Below are 17,310 nucleotides of genomic sequence, written 5' to 3' on the forward strand. Positions count from 1 at the left end.
CTAACTGCTCCGGACTCACAGAGTGTAATCAGCCATGAGAGCAGAGAGACAACAGCAAAACATGAGCTGGATTAACACCTGCTGACACTGAAGAGGGAAACTGTACATGACAGAGAAAAAGAAAACAGAATGAAAAGAAAGAATATGAAAAGAAAAACATGCACATTGTCGGACTGTTGAAAAGATTAAGAATAATCTTAAAGCTTTTAATTCTTAGACTGAGACTGGGTTGTAAGTTGATTTGCATTTCTTCTCTTTATCTTTCTTTTAGGCATTTCTTCTCTTTCTCTTTCTTTTTTGCATTTCTTCATTCCTTTTGGCACAAACAATAAAAATCAATTATTATTTTTGAACTGCCTTCACAGTATCTGAGCCTAAATCAAACAACACACACTTCCATTTACAGTAGACGTACACTTTTAAGACGTGTCTCCATTAAAGTGAAATAAAAGATGTTTTTTAAATTACACATCTGTTTTTGTGGATATGAGCAACGTGTAAAATGAAACAATAAAAAACTTTACAACACAAAAAAGTAAGTTAGTGTCAAATAGAAATAATAAAAACTCAGTTCATATGATATGTTATAGTAAAATATATTATCATATCGTATTGTAACATATTGTCTCGTAACATATTGTATCGTTACATCACATTATAACATCATATCGTAATGTATTATGTACATACAATATAATTTATCGTAACGTAACGTATCTTGACATATTGTATCTTAACATAATGTATTGTAATCTAACATCTCATATCATAAGGGTAACGTGTTGTAATGTATTGTAGTGTATCTTATCTTATCATAATATAACATATCATAACATATCTTGACATATAGTATCGTAACATAACATATCACATTGTGACATATTGTGCTGTAACGTATTGTAACATATCGTATCGTAATGTAACATAACGTATCGTAACATAATGTATCATATTAAAATGTATCGTAACATAACATATCAGACCTGCTCAGCTTTGGGCAGAAATTGATCAATGATCAGTATGAAGAAGTTAATATCCACAACAGATATATTCATATGTATATGAACTCGCCTTGAGGCTCCAGTCTGATGTGTGCAGTTAGACCTGCTCCGAACTGCAGTCAGACCAAGAAAACAACAGGAGCTGAAGGGATTTAAAGGACACAATGGAAAACCTTTCAAACTATTTAAAACAACAATATCTGCCTTTCTCATGTTCAGGACAATTTGTTCTTGTTTATTGATTGCTTTGTCTGGATTGCAGTACATTTAGATGATGTACACAATATTCAGTTTTCAGCTGAAACCTGTCAATATGTTGTATGTTTTATCATCATGCGAACATTATTACAACATGTGATTCAGAATAAAATGAGTACTGTATAATATTTATGCATGTAACCACAGCACACCTGGTTCAGTTGCAGGTGGGGACCTTTTTGCACATTGCACCTTCGCTCTCTGATCTCATCTGTTTGTCACTTAACTCTCAGACAGAAGCAAAAATGTATCTTAAAAAAACAATATCCTGGTTTTACAGTGACAATGTTTCAGTTCAGTTATGCAGTGAATCAAGTCTCTGTAGGTTACTTTACCATACAGAAATGAATAGAAACCAATGACTGATCCACAGGTAGAAAATTAAAATCAGTCACATCTGATGTGAGTGAAGTGTGTGTGTAAACATTGGTGTGGTCCATTTTCCCTGTGAACCCTCAGGATTTCATACAGTTTAAACAGTGAATAGTTCCTGTCTGTGTGTGTTAACATGGTTCAGGTGTAACACACTTCCTGCCCACAGTGACCTCATGACCCTTATCAGAACACCGGAGTCCTTACATGTCCAGAAACATGCAAGACTTGATGAATAAATTACCTTTATATTCACATCTACGCATTTATCTGAGGGCGTATTGGCTTAGGAAACCTAAATCCACTAGACGTCCTTGTGTGACCCAGTCAGCCGGTGTCAGTGTGTCGTCTCCACCGTGCTCAGTCCAGTGAATCCAGGCCAGGTTTTGGTCACTGGCTCATTAGTGTCTTCAGCAGCTTTAGTGGCTCCTTTGTAGCGTAGAGCTTAGCAGTCAGACATACATCACTTACCCTCTGAGAGACTTGTTACTCCTTTTACTCCCCCCACCCCCCCCACCCCCCCCACCCCGCCCTAAACACCAGCTGTGCCTGACACCCCCGCAGCCAACTGGACAGATCTGCACCCATGAACTTTGTGTCACCTACAGTAACTGGCACATGATGGGGATATTGTGTATTGTGCATTGTGCATATGGGCAAAGTTGTGTGAGTAACGTCCAGACTTTAACTGTAGACAGGAGCTCAGCCTGTCTGGGTTAAAAACTGCAGGGTGGTGTGTTGCTTCAGGCACAAGTGAGAAGATGAAACACAGAACAAGTTTAGTTCATTCAGAACCGTGGATCCATGATTGTGGATGTTTATCAGAAGCAAAAACACGGCCAATAATTACGAGATTACAGAATTATTTAACAGGAATACTTGCACACATTTGATTGGCCCGACTCAGTGTTTTGCTGGATGATGTTGTACTGTGTGGACGCTTCTACTGTGTTAACTGATGCAGGTCTAAAGCTGAGGGGGTAGTCTCAGACTTTTGGATCCCCTGTAAATCAAAAACAAAATGTTTTCATTTATACACATACTCTGCTCGTCTTAATCACTGTCGCAAAATGATGTTAACAGAAGAACATCAATTAAAACTAACATATAAGGGTCAATGGGTCAATGACGTGACGCCTACATTTTCTGTCCAAGTTCAATTTTTCATTTAAAAAAGGTTTAAAATAAAAAAAAAATTATATATATTAGATTAGATTAACCAAGTTCAGTATTAACTTCAGGGACATGGAGCATCAGCCTGTCATTAGTCGTTAATTAATTAATTTACTCAACAGTTTTGATGTATGATTTTTGAAAGGATAACTAACCATGTCAGTGATGATGAGATTATTTAAATCAATATTTTATATGTCAATATATCTTGCCCCGCACATAGCACTGGACTAACAGACTCAACAAAGAGATATAGAGTGTGTGATGAAGAAACCGTATGAAGAGGCAGGTTGGCCACTGAAACAGGCCAGTGTGCAGGATAAGCCTCAGCCCGACATGATCTGTCTCATGTAGACATGACACAACTGCAGACAGCACACAGCCCAACACTTTAATCCCTTTATCACTGTTTTATCACTGAAGAGTGACCTAATATACTGTAACTCAATACACACACCAACTCAAACTGACTCACAGCTGGGTTACACATTGCATTTCACCACATGTTCTTTTAGTATCCCTACATAATCTAATATAAATGCAAACTGTGCTAAAATACAGAGGGAAGAGACTACAGCAGCAGATCTGCTGTTCTGTCCTTGAGGTTCCTTCCTAATCAGTACCAGATAAAGATGGAGCCGTGAACCACACAAGGAGTGAGTAATAAAAATGACAGTTAATGTTGTTGTTAGTTAACACTATCTATTAGTCATCCATCTGAAAGACAGTAGTCATTGCATCTGTGTCATGATCTATGTAGCACAGATTTATCTACTTTTTGTTGTCAGCATTAGAAATAAGTTTCCTGTTTACCACGATGAGCTGATCGGATGTGACACTCACAGCAGAGACATGAATTATGACTGTGTGAGCAAGGATGGGAAACACTTTCCTACACTGGCCTTCCTAACTGGCAGTACCACCTTAAATCTAATCACAGTTCAAACATGAATCATGCAGACTGTATAGATGTTGATCTGACTGCTATAGTGAACATTTTGACTCTATGGTCTGTGGCTTAATACTTTAGCACCTCAGGGCCTAAATTTAGGTTTTGATCGTAAAACTTTTTTGTAAGTGCTAATAGTTGAAAAATACAAAATACTTTTACCAAATATGATTGAAAGATTATTTTTGTACAAAAACGTGGGGTCAGTGTCTTGCCCAAAGACACTTGGACATGTGGCCTGGAGGAGCCTGGAGAGATCAAACCACCAAACTTCTAATTAGTGGATGACCCGCTCTACTTCCTAGGCCACAGCTGCCTATATATAAAGGGGCATGCCCAATCCACCATGTGTTAGGATCAGGCATTGTTATCCAGCTCTGCTCTGATTTGTTCAGTCTGAGGGCAATCTGAGTCTCAGTCATGTAGATCACAGTCACCTGTGTGATGAGCCTGTGTCTAAAGCCTGCTCTGTTTCGTGAGGGTGATTTGCCAGTGTCTGACGAAGATCCTTGAAAAGTCCTGGAGCTATTAGCATAGTGTGTGGATCTTTTTTCTTACTTTTGCCTTTAGTTTAATCATTTTGATCCAGCACCTGTGAAAGTGCTTTTGGATGTGCATGCTTTACACCCTATTTGTCCTATGGCCTGTAACACATATGAAATATAATAATGTAAACCACCTGTTCTGCAGTAGGACTTTATGTCAACATCTAGTGGTAAGATCCTCATTTGCAAAATAAATGGATTTAACAGCAGTGTTAACAGCACATTTTTGCCCAGAGCCCACAAGCAGATTAATCTGACCATTGTATATAGGGGTTCATATTAATGTCAGTGTTAAGGAGAGAACTGTCAGTCATCTATTGTAAAGTGCAGCTTATTGGAATGACTTCCAAACAAATGCCTATTGAGGCCCAGTGAGAAAGAGAAAATGGTTGAGATGGCTGTGCCAGGTTGTAGTTCCATGACTTGGCAGACATAAAGAGTTGTTAGGAGGGTGCCAGAGAAGTTACCCGCTTCACTAGAACTCCAGTATTAGGGATTAGATTTGGACACAAGCCCAGAAATGTGAATTCTTGGGGAAACAAAAGACCTGACCTGAGTCTCTGCATCATACATGCTTCAGGAGTTGAAGAGAAAACAAGGCAGTGGATACGATGAACTATTTGATAAACTATGCTTTTAGTTTTATTCAGTCTAAATTGTATGGTTAAGTTTACACTGCAGGAAATACTACCCTTCCCATACAGAAATGTAACATATGACATGCATTGCCCTTTATCAAGACTGATGTTGCCATAGATTATCACATACTGTATATACATCCCCTGGATATATGAAGATATAATAATACCCATACCCATAGTAAAGTTTTATATGTACATTCATTTAAATTATTTATATGATGAATTTGTATATGGTATAACATGTTGTGACCATATATGTGAACTAATGTATATTTAATTTATATATGCAAGTTCATTAAAACTACATACATATAAAAATTCTACTTATCTTATATATGTAGCTGTTATTAATTTCTCAATCATTTTAATCATGTCTATAAATTGTCACAGACTCATGGAACCCACTGTATATATCTATATATATTGATGGGCTTTGGGATGGGCACATATTTATGTAACATATGTGTACAATATAAGCATACATACATATACATACATATTTGTATGGGCTAAACATATATGTCAATATATGAAATTGTTCCAATTTCTAATAGGTTTCATATATCATTTTTACATGTTCTTTTATTTTATTTGTGCATATGTCTTATATATGGGACTAATGAAAACTCACTATCAAGCTGCATTGTGGGAAGTGTAGGATCAAGTGTTTCAGGGAAAGAAGAATCAAAACTATGTGTAAGAAATCATATCAAATTCGTTATGTGTTTGCCCTCTGGTGGTAATTATTCCTCAGCGCATTTCAGCAAGCTGCTATACCTGACCCCTTATTATCTCGCGTGGTTTAATAAGCGCGCTACTGTCAGAGAGAAAGTCGTCCTTGCATTGAATACAGAGTTTGAAATTGTGGCTCCACCGAACCTCACGATAACCCACTACCAAATATCTGACACCGCCGCTGTGCAGACATAACGGAACCACTGACAGCCAGACATAAGTAGCCCAGCCCGAGTAATATATTTCACACCGTCCCACATTGTGCGCGACACCGGAAGCTACTTTACCTGTGAAGTTTGACATTTGATTACCGCAGTGTTGCCTCACAGGCAAATTAAGACTTGTGAAGAGAAAAATGCCAAGCAAAAAATGAATTAATGTGTATGGGTGGCGGTATGATACTTGACTTCCTTCTATAAACGCGCTCAATTCACACATGTTGTTTCCGGGGCAGAGTTAGCAAACGCTCCTACGACGCCTCCTGTAAGACAGAGCAAAGGGTGAAACAGAAACACCACACCAGGATAGCGTTTCCATTATCTTTTGGTTTTCAAGCTGTCAGATCCTGCTATCATTGTATCCCACCACCTAGCCTAAAAACTCTCTTCTTGGGAAATGTATAGAACACTATTCCATTACAGACATTATGTAGTTCGCAATTAACAGAATCAAGTCCTCTCATCATGGTGGTTAGCTAACGTTAGCTACGGAGCTAGGTTACTTGGACAATCCTTTCAACTTGCTTGCTGACAGGTTAGCTTACGACAGCTAACTTCGATATGTGAACTCACTAAGCCAAGGAAAGTGGCGATAAAGGAACTCCCTGCAACTCCCAGGTTGGTGGACATTTTGAGTTAATATTTTAAAATGTAATTTTATTTACTAGCAGATGCTGTTCATTCATTTTTTGGGAGGGATGTTACCAGTCGTAGCTAACTTGCTATTAAATTGTAGTAGTGTTACTTGGCTAACGTTAGCTGCAAAAGTTGCTAACTAGCCAAGTAGCTAATTTAGACATGTATGCATAAGCAGATACAGTTGCTCGTAAAGTTGATTACCTCTGAATTAGTTATGTTATTAAATGAAACATGTACCAGATACATAAATGGATTACATGAGACGCCAGCATTGTTTTTATAGCCCATCCATAGCTAAGTGAGCTGTCTGAAGCCTGCTGCTAAAGCCTTCAGCTGTTTTTGTTTTTATTTTACAGTCACAACTTACTGACAGCATTTAAATTGTACAAATACAAATGTGTGTCCGCAGTTTAATTTACATATCAGCTGGGTGACATTGTTGGCTCAGGAATATAATATGTTCTCCAACTAAGTAACTAACTGAAATACTGACTCATGGATTTTGAACTACACATTGTTGACAGTTTATCACAGCTAAAACCATATGCCGCTGTGTCTGCTACTATCCAACAAAACTTCAAAAATATTCTTTCCAGCCACATTTATGGATTCTGAAGCTACTACAAATTGGTATAGTCGTTAATTTGATAACTCATATATCACCATACATCATCTTAAAGTTTACAATGTATGAGACGACACAGAAGACAACATCTGTTACCAGCGAATGTTTGGAGATTTTATTGATTTAATTGAGTGAAATAACTATAATAATAATAATAGTCTGAATAATTACTGAAATATATTTTCAAAAATGATCATTTATCAATTTTCAAAATCAGCAAATCTCCCAACAATATTCTGTGTAACTTTCATTTTTGCATGAGATGCTGTTGTTGTTTTTTGTTGTCATTCAAAGTGGTTCAAGCGATTTCAGATATCTGATACTAATTAATACTGATGGAACAGGAACTTATTAATCTATAGTAATATAGCAAGATCTTCACTGATGTAGTTGACATTTGGTAATATTTTGTATCTATATCATGTTGTTTTATGTCATAAAATTCACAGCAAAACAACCCATAGTTATTAAACATTAAAATTTACACCTCACACTCCATTATTTGTGTCATCTAATTCAGAATTGATTATTAATTGATTGATCAATAAACAGTAAATAAATCAATAACAAATTTGATTACAGTAAAACTGTAATACATTTGCTATAACTCTGGTTGGGTATTGATCTTAGATACTTTTATGGGCTGAACGAATTGGATTGATTCTATCAAGGATGGAAAAATACTTTCTCATTCAATAGCAAATGTTGATACCTTAGGAGTAAATGAGTAAATCTCATTATCCAATCAGCATGCAGCATGCTTGGACCAAGATCTAATAATGCTGGTGATGGGCTGTTTATTTATACAAACATGTCTGAGTGAGTGAAGAGACCGAGCTTCAAAATTAAACTGAAGTAAAACTAAAATGTGTACTATAATGCGTGTTGTGATTTTCTTTTTGTTACAAGGGATTTGATCAAATTGATATTGGAAAAATGTATCGTTAAGAATCGGTATCAAAGTCAATGTGTCTGTATCAGTACTGATATCTACAATTTTTGAACGATACCGAGGAAATTGAATATCTCTGGGATTTTTTTTATTGGTCAGGAAAATGCAGCATGTTTGAAGACAACACTTTGGGATAATTTTTATTCCATATATAATATTTATCAGATTCCTACTCTGGCTGCTGGAGATACTCATGTCGTCTTGTGTAACGTTCATAATGAGCTGAATTAAGAGCTGTCATTGTTCCTGCAGGTGTTGCAGGTTGCTCTCATGTGCCCATGGAGAAGGCAGCCTTTGAGGGGTGGCTGGAGACAGTCTCTGCCACTTTCCTTACTCTAAATGACCAGCAGCGCAACCATTCTCTGGACCACCTCATATCTTTAAGTGGTGCTGTCCAGCTCCGTCATCTGTCTAATGGGCTGGAGACGCTGCTCAAGCGTGACTTCCTGCGCCTCCTTCCTCTGGAGCTGGCCTTCTACCTGCTGCGCTGGCTGGACCCTCAGACCCTGCTCACCTGCTGCCTGGTCTGCAAGCAGTGGAATAAGGTAAATATCATGCTCCCTGATGTCTGGTAGTGTTAACGGGGTGCTTTTCATTTCCCTTAAATGTCTCCTTCCCATGAAACACACAAGGAAAACATTTATGAGATGTTCCTCCCTCACAGGCATCATCTGAAGCAACATCACTTCTTGATTAAGGTGGCCCAGCTCAATCACCTGGCAGTTCACTTAAAGTGTTCTGCGTTGATATTTAGCTCGTAATGTATCCAGGTATGGACTCGTATGTCCCACATGTAGAAATAACTGAACATTGTAAGGAAAATGGAAACAAAAATCGGGATACTTTCAACTACATGTATGGTAACTGAATTCGTATATGCATCATATATGACTGAATGTAAATGACATGTATGTTTATTTCTAAAACAGGCAGCAACAACAAGTTAGAATATTGTAAATAAAGTCTAGACTCTCCATAATGACCCAGGATGCAGGTTATAAAGAATTTAAAAAGAAACATGTCCATGAATGATGAGAAACAAAGAGAACATGAAAGTAATGCCATGCTTTATTTGTCAATCTGGACTGCAGTTAACACAGGTGTGCTACTTGTTTGTATGAATTGTAAAAGTAAAAATTTAGAATACAGCCAATAGACCATTTCAATCTAGTAGATATTTTACACAGAGGATGGTCATTACATTTAATCACGGAGCATAGACAGTTATTGTGTGGTGTTCTTTGACCTTCACTGCTCATGAACTCAGTTTTCATTGATGCTGCTGCACAAATGACTTTTTACTCACACCGACTGTGTCGGTGCAAATAAAATTTCTGTCTTTGCTTGCAAGGTATTCTGGGTAATTTCAAATCACTTTTTTTTTATGTTGAGAGAAATATACCAATAGCACATAGGATCAAAAGCTAGCACCAGATGTCATCATGATTTCGATCTAAATTTTAGATAACGGTCTAGATAAAATAAATTGAAAAGAGACAAGAAGGTACCAAAAATAGTGTGCTCTAGTGTACACTAGTTTCAAACGTTGCAGTTACAGGATGTTTTAATTGCTCCAAATTGGCATGAAATGTATTTATTTACAACAACAAAAAAGATTGATCACTGGTTAAATGAAGAGAACTTACTGACATGATAGTTTCATTGACAAAACAATGCTTAGAAACTTGTAAGTACTGTGCAGCAGCTTTACTGAAAGTGCCTCCATGTCTGTCTCCTCGCAGGTGATAAACTCGTGCACAGAGGTGTGGCAGGGAGTGTGTCGGGAGCTGGGCTGGAGGATTGATGAGTCCATTCAGGATGCATCACACTGGAAGGGGGTCTACCTGAAGGCTAAACTGCGCATGATGCAGCTGAAGGACCAGGAGGCGTTTGAGACATCGTCCCTCATCGGCCATAGCGCTCGAGTATACGCCCTCTACTATAAGGACGGCCTCCTCTGCACAGGTACATTGTCGCTCTGGTTTATTTTCAATGTGGGAAAGAATCAGAGTTAGAATCAGCCTCGAGTTACACACAGTACCATGGGGTCCAAAACTCTGAGACCACTTTCCACTGTAGAAGTGTTGAAAATGTTCTCATCTCTGACCACAGGGTGGGATCCATCTTATTTTCTCTGTGACAGTTTAAATGTCACTGTAGCTGCTGTCATGAACCTGTGCAGCTTGGTAATAACTGCTAGTTAGTAAATGCTTGATGGTGTTTATGAGCTGATCTGAACTGAACTGCATCAAACCCTGTTGAAAGCTGAACAGAGGTTTGAACGAGACTGTTCCACTTCTCTCTCTCTCTCTCTCTCATAACATATAGTCAAAGTCAGTGACAAATGAAATGCATAATTTGTCTGGCTGCTTAAAGACAGCGGAGTGGGGAACGGAGACCAGGGTGATGTGATGTGAATGTGTAGAATGTGGTGCAGCCGGATGCTATGGATATTGGAGAGCAGGCATTATTTGGAGCTTTGTCAGATTGCACGGTATGTGTTAATTTTCTGTCCGCTGTTGCAACATAATCTATGGAAGCTCAGTGTATTTGAAATCGGTGCCCGCTCAACACTTGCTGTGACATCAAGTGAGCTGTGGACCTGCTGCTGATGATTACGTCCTTTTATGATTACGACATTTTAGAAAAATAAACTTTTGCTGGGGCTCCACACACATGGTTCACCTACACTAGGGTTGAGTTGTCATATCCATAGTCAGAGTGTCCTATCGTTACCGAATGAGAGAGAGAGGAAAGCGCATGTTGAATTTTGCTCATTACTCTCTCGCTCTTTCTGGGATACCCTGAGTGATGACAGTAGTAATGCGTTTTATGGCTGTGCTAAAATCAAACAAAGTTGTCATCACAAACAAAGCATTAATTATGTAAGTTTAATAATGAGAGCGTTCACACTAATCAGCAGGACGAAGTGTGTAGAAACAGCTGTTTATGGCTGTCAGCTGTCTCTCTTTCTCTTCCCTGTTAGAACCCAAAGTTCTTTTTACAACAGCAACTTAGAAACACAACTGAGTGACACGGTCTGTCAATCAATCCCAGCACGGCACCTACACACAGCAAACAGTGCTTCAATGACAATCACAAATAATTACATCAATAAAAATTTACTACATTAATGAGAAAACAAGCCAAATATTGTCTTAATATTGGAAAAGGCGTGAGCTATCGGTGATCACTCTCACAGAGTTCATCGTCCACTGGCACAACTCTAACCTACACCCTTCAATTTATTTATGCTTTCACTTATTTTGACCAGTTGACTGTTGGGGAGTACACACCATCATCTCCCGGATTTGTTATCTTTCTCGTAGCAGATATTTTGACAGAAATGTCTGCTGGGGAAACACTTGAGAGTGGCTGCATTCCATTTAGGTGTGTCGGTTTCAGGGCCTTGATATTGTGCATGGTAGCTCATTTGAATGTCTTATACAGTTTTTCCACCAAAATTAGCAGGTATATGCAGGTTTTTTAAACACGGGTAAAGCAGCTAATAACAAGCCGTATTGTCCCCTTTTCCACTGCCGGTCCTGTTTGCCCTTCAGTTCAGACCGAGGACACGAGCAACTGCAAGGAGCGATGTCATCACATGCAGTTACAGAGCACACACACAGACGTCCTATGTAGGGATCGAAAATTAGTGAGTTCACTCTGGTGTTGTGTTTACATAAATGCTGATCAGAGCAGGAGCCAATAAACACCCGCGTGTACTGCAGAGTCATGTGACCCAGGTGTGAATGCTGATTGTTGTTCTTTTATGTTAAAAATGGCTCTTAACATTTCTTAATAACTGTAACCTTTCTACATTGAAATTGAAGCCATTATAACTCTGTGTTCAGCAGTGTTTATTAATCTGTACTACACACTGACTGCATACAGTATCCATATCTGTGTACTATATGTTTCTGCAGTCAGTACAAAAACAAATCAATACACTTAACAGCTTCATAGTCTTACTTATTTGTTGATCTCATCACCTCAACAGTAACACACCTGTACTGACACATGGATACACGTCCTTTACCTAAACTCAGTTTGTCACTGTGTCAGTCTGGAGCAGGTGTGACAGTCGGAGTTTACAGCAACAACATGGACGTCTTCTCTTTCCCCAGGATCTGACGACCTCTCTGCCAAACTGTGGGACGTGCGCACGGGGCAGTGCATCTACGGGATCCAGACGCACACCTGCGCCACGGTGAAATTCGATGAACAGAAGTTGGTGACTGGGTCCTTCGACAACACTATTGCATGCTGGGAGTGGAGCACAGGGGCTAAAATCCAACAGTTCCGCGGCCACACAGGAGCAGGTGGGTTTTTGTGAAGATGTCTGCTCTGGGTTCATTTGTGTTGCACATTTCATTCAGGGACATACAGTGTTTAAATATGATGAAATGAAGCCTGTTGGGACTATTCCTGCAGCTTGGGCCATAAACTCTACAAACTCTGCTTTTAATGGGTATAAATATAACAACAGCCATTTCCCAATATATAAAAACTACATGAATTCATTTGATGTTCTGACCTTTTAATGATATTTGCAGCTGGTTTTAAAAAGACAAACGTTTTGTGTGTGCTCAGTCTTCAGCGTGGACTACAATGATGAGCTGGACGTCTTGGTCAGCGGCTCTGCAGACTTCTCTGTGAAGGTCTGGGCTCTGTCTGCTGGTGCTTGCCTCAACACTCTTACTGGGCACACTGAGTGGGTCACCAAGGTCAGCTCGCTTTACCTGGTTTCATAGTTTTAGCCTTCAAATGCTCGATGTCTGTTAAAATTTGCATCAGGTGTTGTTATCTCCTGTACAGGTCATGCTGCAGAAAAGTGAAGTGGAGTCTATGATGCACAGTCCTGGTGACCACATCCTCCTAAGTGCTGATAAGTATGAGATTAAGGTAATGCAGTTTTCATTTTTATTCTCACCTATGAGCTGCTGTACGTGAAGGATCCGGAGGATGGAACAAACACTGTGTTTCTCCTGCAGGTTTGGCCTTTAGGGAGAGAAATCAACTGTAAGTGTCTGAAGACCCTGTCGGTGTCGGAGGACCGCAGCATCAGCCTCCAGCCTCGCCTGCAGTTTGACGGACGCTACATCGTCTGCAGCTCTGACCTCGGAGTTTATCAGTGGGACTTCGCCAGTTTCAAGATTCTCAGGTAAAATTTATACGTGACGACGTGTATTTGTCTCTTTGTGATGAAGTAATGAATCCTATTGTGTAGTGTGTGTGCATTACTTAGGCAAAATGTCAGTTTATTTTTTGTGGCAGCAGATGTCACAAAGTATTAAACAGCACTAGTTAGATAAAAGACACTAAAACAGAACAGAAGGACAAAACAACAGACACGATAGAAAAATGTGTCCATGTCCCAGTTTTCACAAGTCAGGGAAAAAGAACAAGCGATTCTGCTCCTCTGCTCCGTCTTAATCACAGGTAGAGCTGATCTTTATAATAACCTTGTGAAGAACCCCCCACCCCCCACTCACTGAGCAGCTCAGAGGCTGCCGGCAGCTACCCAACACTTTTAAGGTGGAATGTTTTCTTGAGTGTTACTTGATGTGTGATTGATGCTTGGAAATCAATCAAAATGTCAATATGACAATTTGGACCATTTCATTTGTTTTTATTAGTTCTCTACATAACAACCACTTTAGTGATGATCGGATCTTCAAGCTCCTTAAAATGAAGATAAATATCAACAGGATTATTTGAACTGTAGATATTTTACTTCATCAGGAGAATAAAAGTAGCGGAGCGTCTTTCCGGTGGCTGCGGCAGCTCTACGCCTGTGGTTCCACCACAGTGTTGCATGCGGTACAAAACTATTTAACCCGCTTTGGTGCAAAACATCTGGGAATTGCTTTACACGGCCTTTAACAGTCATTTTTGTTGGTAAATGTGAGACGTTCATGTCACACACGTCTGCGGCTTCACAACATGTTTCATAATCAGAAACAAGGAAGTGAGTTTGGTGACGTAAATCTAGGTTTTGCGCAGGGACTGGTGTGATTGGTTCAGCTATTTGATCAGATATTTGATCGAATTTGTGGAAAAGTTGTGTTGATTGGACAAAAATGCAAGGTTCCACAGATTTCATGGGGATTGGTTGAATTTGCGTTAATTATTCCGATTGCGACATCGCAACATTCTGGAACATAGTCTTTCACATCAGAGTTTAATGACAGAAAATTCACTTTTTTAAGATTAGTAAAGTGTATATAATTCTTTTTTATGAGTTCCATTACAATAGTAGTTCTTTGTCTTACTTAATTATGCCCTGTTAGAAATCACTGGACTCCACATCCCTTTAGTGGAAGGCAGTATCACAGTCACTTTTAGATTCGTCCTGATAGACAGAGACAGTGGAAGTCCAGCTGTTGTGCTGAGTTCATGTACCTCAGGACTCAGACGTGTTGACCATGTTCCAGTAACAAGTCAGAAGCTTGTTATTGTTGTTGTGTGCTTGTTGTTGATATTGTTAGCAATACCAGTTGTTAACAAAGCATTACGTTTTAACACTGTAGCAACATGTCCAAAGAGGAAAAGATGATCAACTGTTTTCCACTGTTGCAATGTAAAACAATGCAAATGCAAACAAAAACCTTAAAAGTGAGTTTTCTTCATGTTTCATCACAGGAACTTTGTACAAGAGAAGTGTGTTATATTATTTAAGAATATGATCAGACTCTATGTTCTGCTGTTCCCAGGGTGATAAAAACACAGGACCCAGCCAACCTGTCCCTGCTCAGCTACGGCGAGGTGTTTGCGCTCCTTTTTGACAACCACTTCCTGTATGTGATGGACCTGAGGACAGAGGCCATCTCGGGCCGCTGGCCTCTACCCGCTTACAGGAAATCCAAACGAGGATCCAGCTTCCTGGCCGGCGTAACCTCCTGGCTCAATGGGCTGGACGGGGGAAATGACTCTGGACTGGTTTTTGCCACCAGCATGCCCGACCATAGCATTCACCTAGTACTGTGGAAGGAGAACGGGTAGACGCCAGCAAGGACTCCAAACAACAGACTGCGAGGATCTGAGCCACCGTCACGTGTGCTCTGGAGTATATGAACCTGAACAGCCAAGATAGATCATGCATGGACCAAAGCATTTTATTTTTATCTGTTTCTTCCTCAGAACAGAGTCCTCCTCTGGACACACATGAACAATCACAGATGGACGTGGAAACTGAGACAGATGAGGAAACTGTTACTGATGTGCTTCATCCTGGTCTCTGCAGAAACCTTAAAACCTCTGGTCTCCTGATCCTGGACACAGACAGCCAGAAACCTGAGATGTGTCAGCAACAACAAAACAAACACAACCACACAAAGTCTCCTGTATAAGACTTAAACATGGAAGTGAAAGTTTTTGGCAAATTTGCTCTTTGATCAGTTTATAAATGTGCAGTGAGAATATTTGTAGCCAAACTTAAATCCAGTGCAGTCATTGGGTGCCAACTTTGGCCGCTAACCTTTTCTTACCAGGATGAGACTGAATGTCAGACGTGCTGTAACCGGAGCACGCCTGACGCCATGCTGGTCACTGAGCTGATTTGCAGAAACATTGTTTTCGTAGTAGAAAAGCAGGGTTGCCTTAAACACAGCGCTGTAAATAATGGAGAACATCTTCTTTGATGTGAAGGGAGATGTTCCCCAGGGTTTTTACAGACCATCCCAGAGGAAGCTGTATCCTGAAGCGTACGTTAAAAAGTGGTGTGGTACATTGTTGTGTACCATGTAAAACATTGTGAGGTTTCATGTGATTCCACTAAGGATGTCTGGTTTAAATGTCGGCTTGAGAAATGTGATGTGCCTTTTCAGTTTGTTTGATGTTGCAGACAAGAATTCCTCGATGACTCCGGCGCGTTGCAGCGAGGCGACGACTGTATTGTTGTAAATCTGACTTTTATGTTGAATTTTCCATATTTACTGTGCTCTAACAGTCTGAGATGTCTGTAATTTTATAGCTATCTACCTGACTTGACTTGCTCAGTGAAATTGCTTTTATGAATCATTGACTGTGTTGAACATCAGGTTTATTTTTCTAAAGGCCTCAATGCATTGCACAGCAGAGGAAGTGACTCCACATGTAGTTGGTTCTGTGCAAAATGACTATTTTACACTTAAGAAGAGAATCTGAACAGATGATTTTCCCGCTGTCGCCTCATTCTGTGCATCAGTTTAACATCATGTCTGCAAAACTCAAACTTTAACCCACTGATGTCTGCCTTTACTTTGGCGGGCCACAGGTCACAAAAGATCAAACTGTATTCATATGCACCAAACCTCATTTATGACACATAAGTTTTTCTTGTATTCAGACTGTAACGTGTTTCACACACGGATAATTGTACCCAGCAGATGTACAGACTGTTCTTAGTTTAGGTTTTTCAAATCTAATTAAAACAACACCAAAATACTGTATCCTGAACTGTTGTCTGACCACTGCACCACAGTTTGCCCCCCCAGCAGCTCTCAGCTAAAAACAGTAACATCATTTGTATATAAAGTGATAAAAAATGAAAAATGTGGCACATACAAGTTTTTGTTGATGAGTCTCTTCATAGTAACTGCCATTACTTCCAAGCACTGTATAGTGTTATTTCACAAAGGCTCTTTGGTCACCTGCACCCACCTACAGTCTGCTTCAATACTACAGTCTTTCAAATAAATCAAAGTAGCAAATGCACCTTTGTTGTGTCTGTATTTGGTCAATCCAGCATCCCTCTGCTCGTGGTTGAATGTAAACAACAATGGCGACGATGTGTGAGAACTCCCTCGGTACATAGTACGGTCTAAGACCAACTGCCAACAGTTCAATATCCCGACAGCAGATCTTGTCGCCCTTATCTAAACCGACATTGGGGATAATGGACTTCACGGTGCTCGGTAGCAGAAACTCTCTACTTACGTTTTTGATGATGATGATAAAGATAAAAATAATAAAAATGAATTGTTTCTGATTTAGGCCTCATTTACATCAAGGAGCATCTTCCTGACCATGACGAGCCTCTGCTGAAGCTTACTGACAACACGCACAGGAAACAACCAAACAACTGGATGCATACCTGCCATGTACAGCTGGTATACATATATACACAGATATTGACATCTTACCCAGCTGTTTCCAATCTGTTGCTCAAGCTAAACACAGCCCTGCCTGCAAAAGGCTTTTCAGTGCAGCTCGACTGACT

At 39.6% G+C, this 17,310-nt stretch overlaps 1 protein-coding gene across 2 annotated transcripts; it reads left to right on the forward strand.

Moving 5' to 3' along the window:
• Positions 1-6,073: 6,073 nt before the first annotated feature.
• On the forward strand, positions 6,074-16,805 carry fbxw2 (F-box and WD repeat domain containing 2). Of its 2 annotated transcripts, none has more exons than XM_056404288.1 (8): positions 6,074-6,510; positions 8,361-8,653; positions 9,851-10,073; positions 12,236-12,430; positions 12,702-12,835; positions 12,906-13,013; positions 13,103-13,272; positions 14,825-16,805. In XM_056404288.1, exons 2-8 carry the CDS (start codon positions 8,387-8,389, stop codon positions 15,111-15,113), a joined length of 1,386 nt encoding a protein of 461 aa, XP_056260263.1. In that variant the 5' UTR covers positions 6,074-6,510; positions 8,361-8,386; the 3' UTR covers positions 15,114-16,805. The 2 variants fall into 2 exon arrangements, with proteins under 2 accessions (XP_056260263.1, XP_056260264.1); XM_056404289.1 differs by having other exon boundaries at positions 6,078-6,510; positions 12,927-13,013.
• Positions 16,806-17,310: the final 505 nt, after the last annotated feature.

This window comes from Seriola aureovittata, chromosome 18 (genome assembly GCF_021018895.1).
Source record: "Seriola aureovittata isolate HTS-2021-v1 ecotype China chromosome 18, ASM2101889v1, whole genome shotgun sequence".
Classification (NCBI taxonomy): Eukaryota; Metazoa; Chordata; class Actinopteri; order Carangiformes; family Carangidae; genus Seriola; species Seriola aureovittata.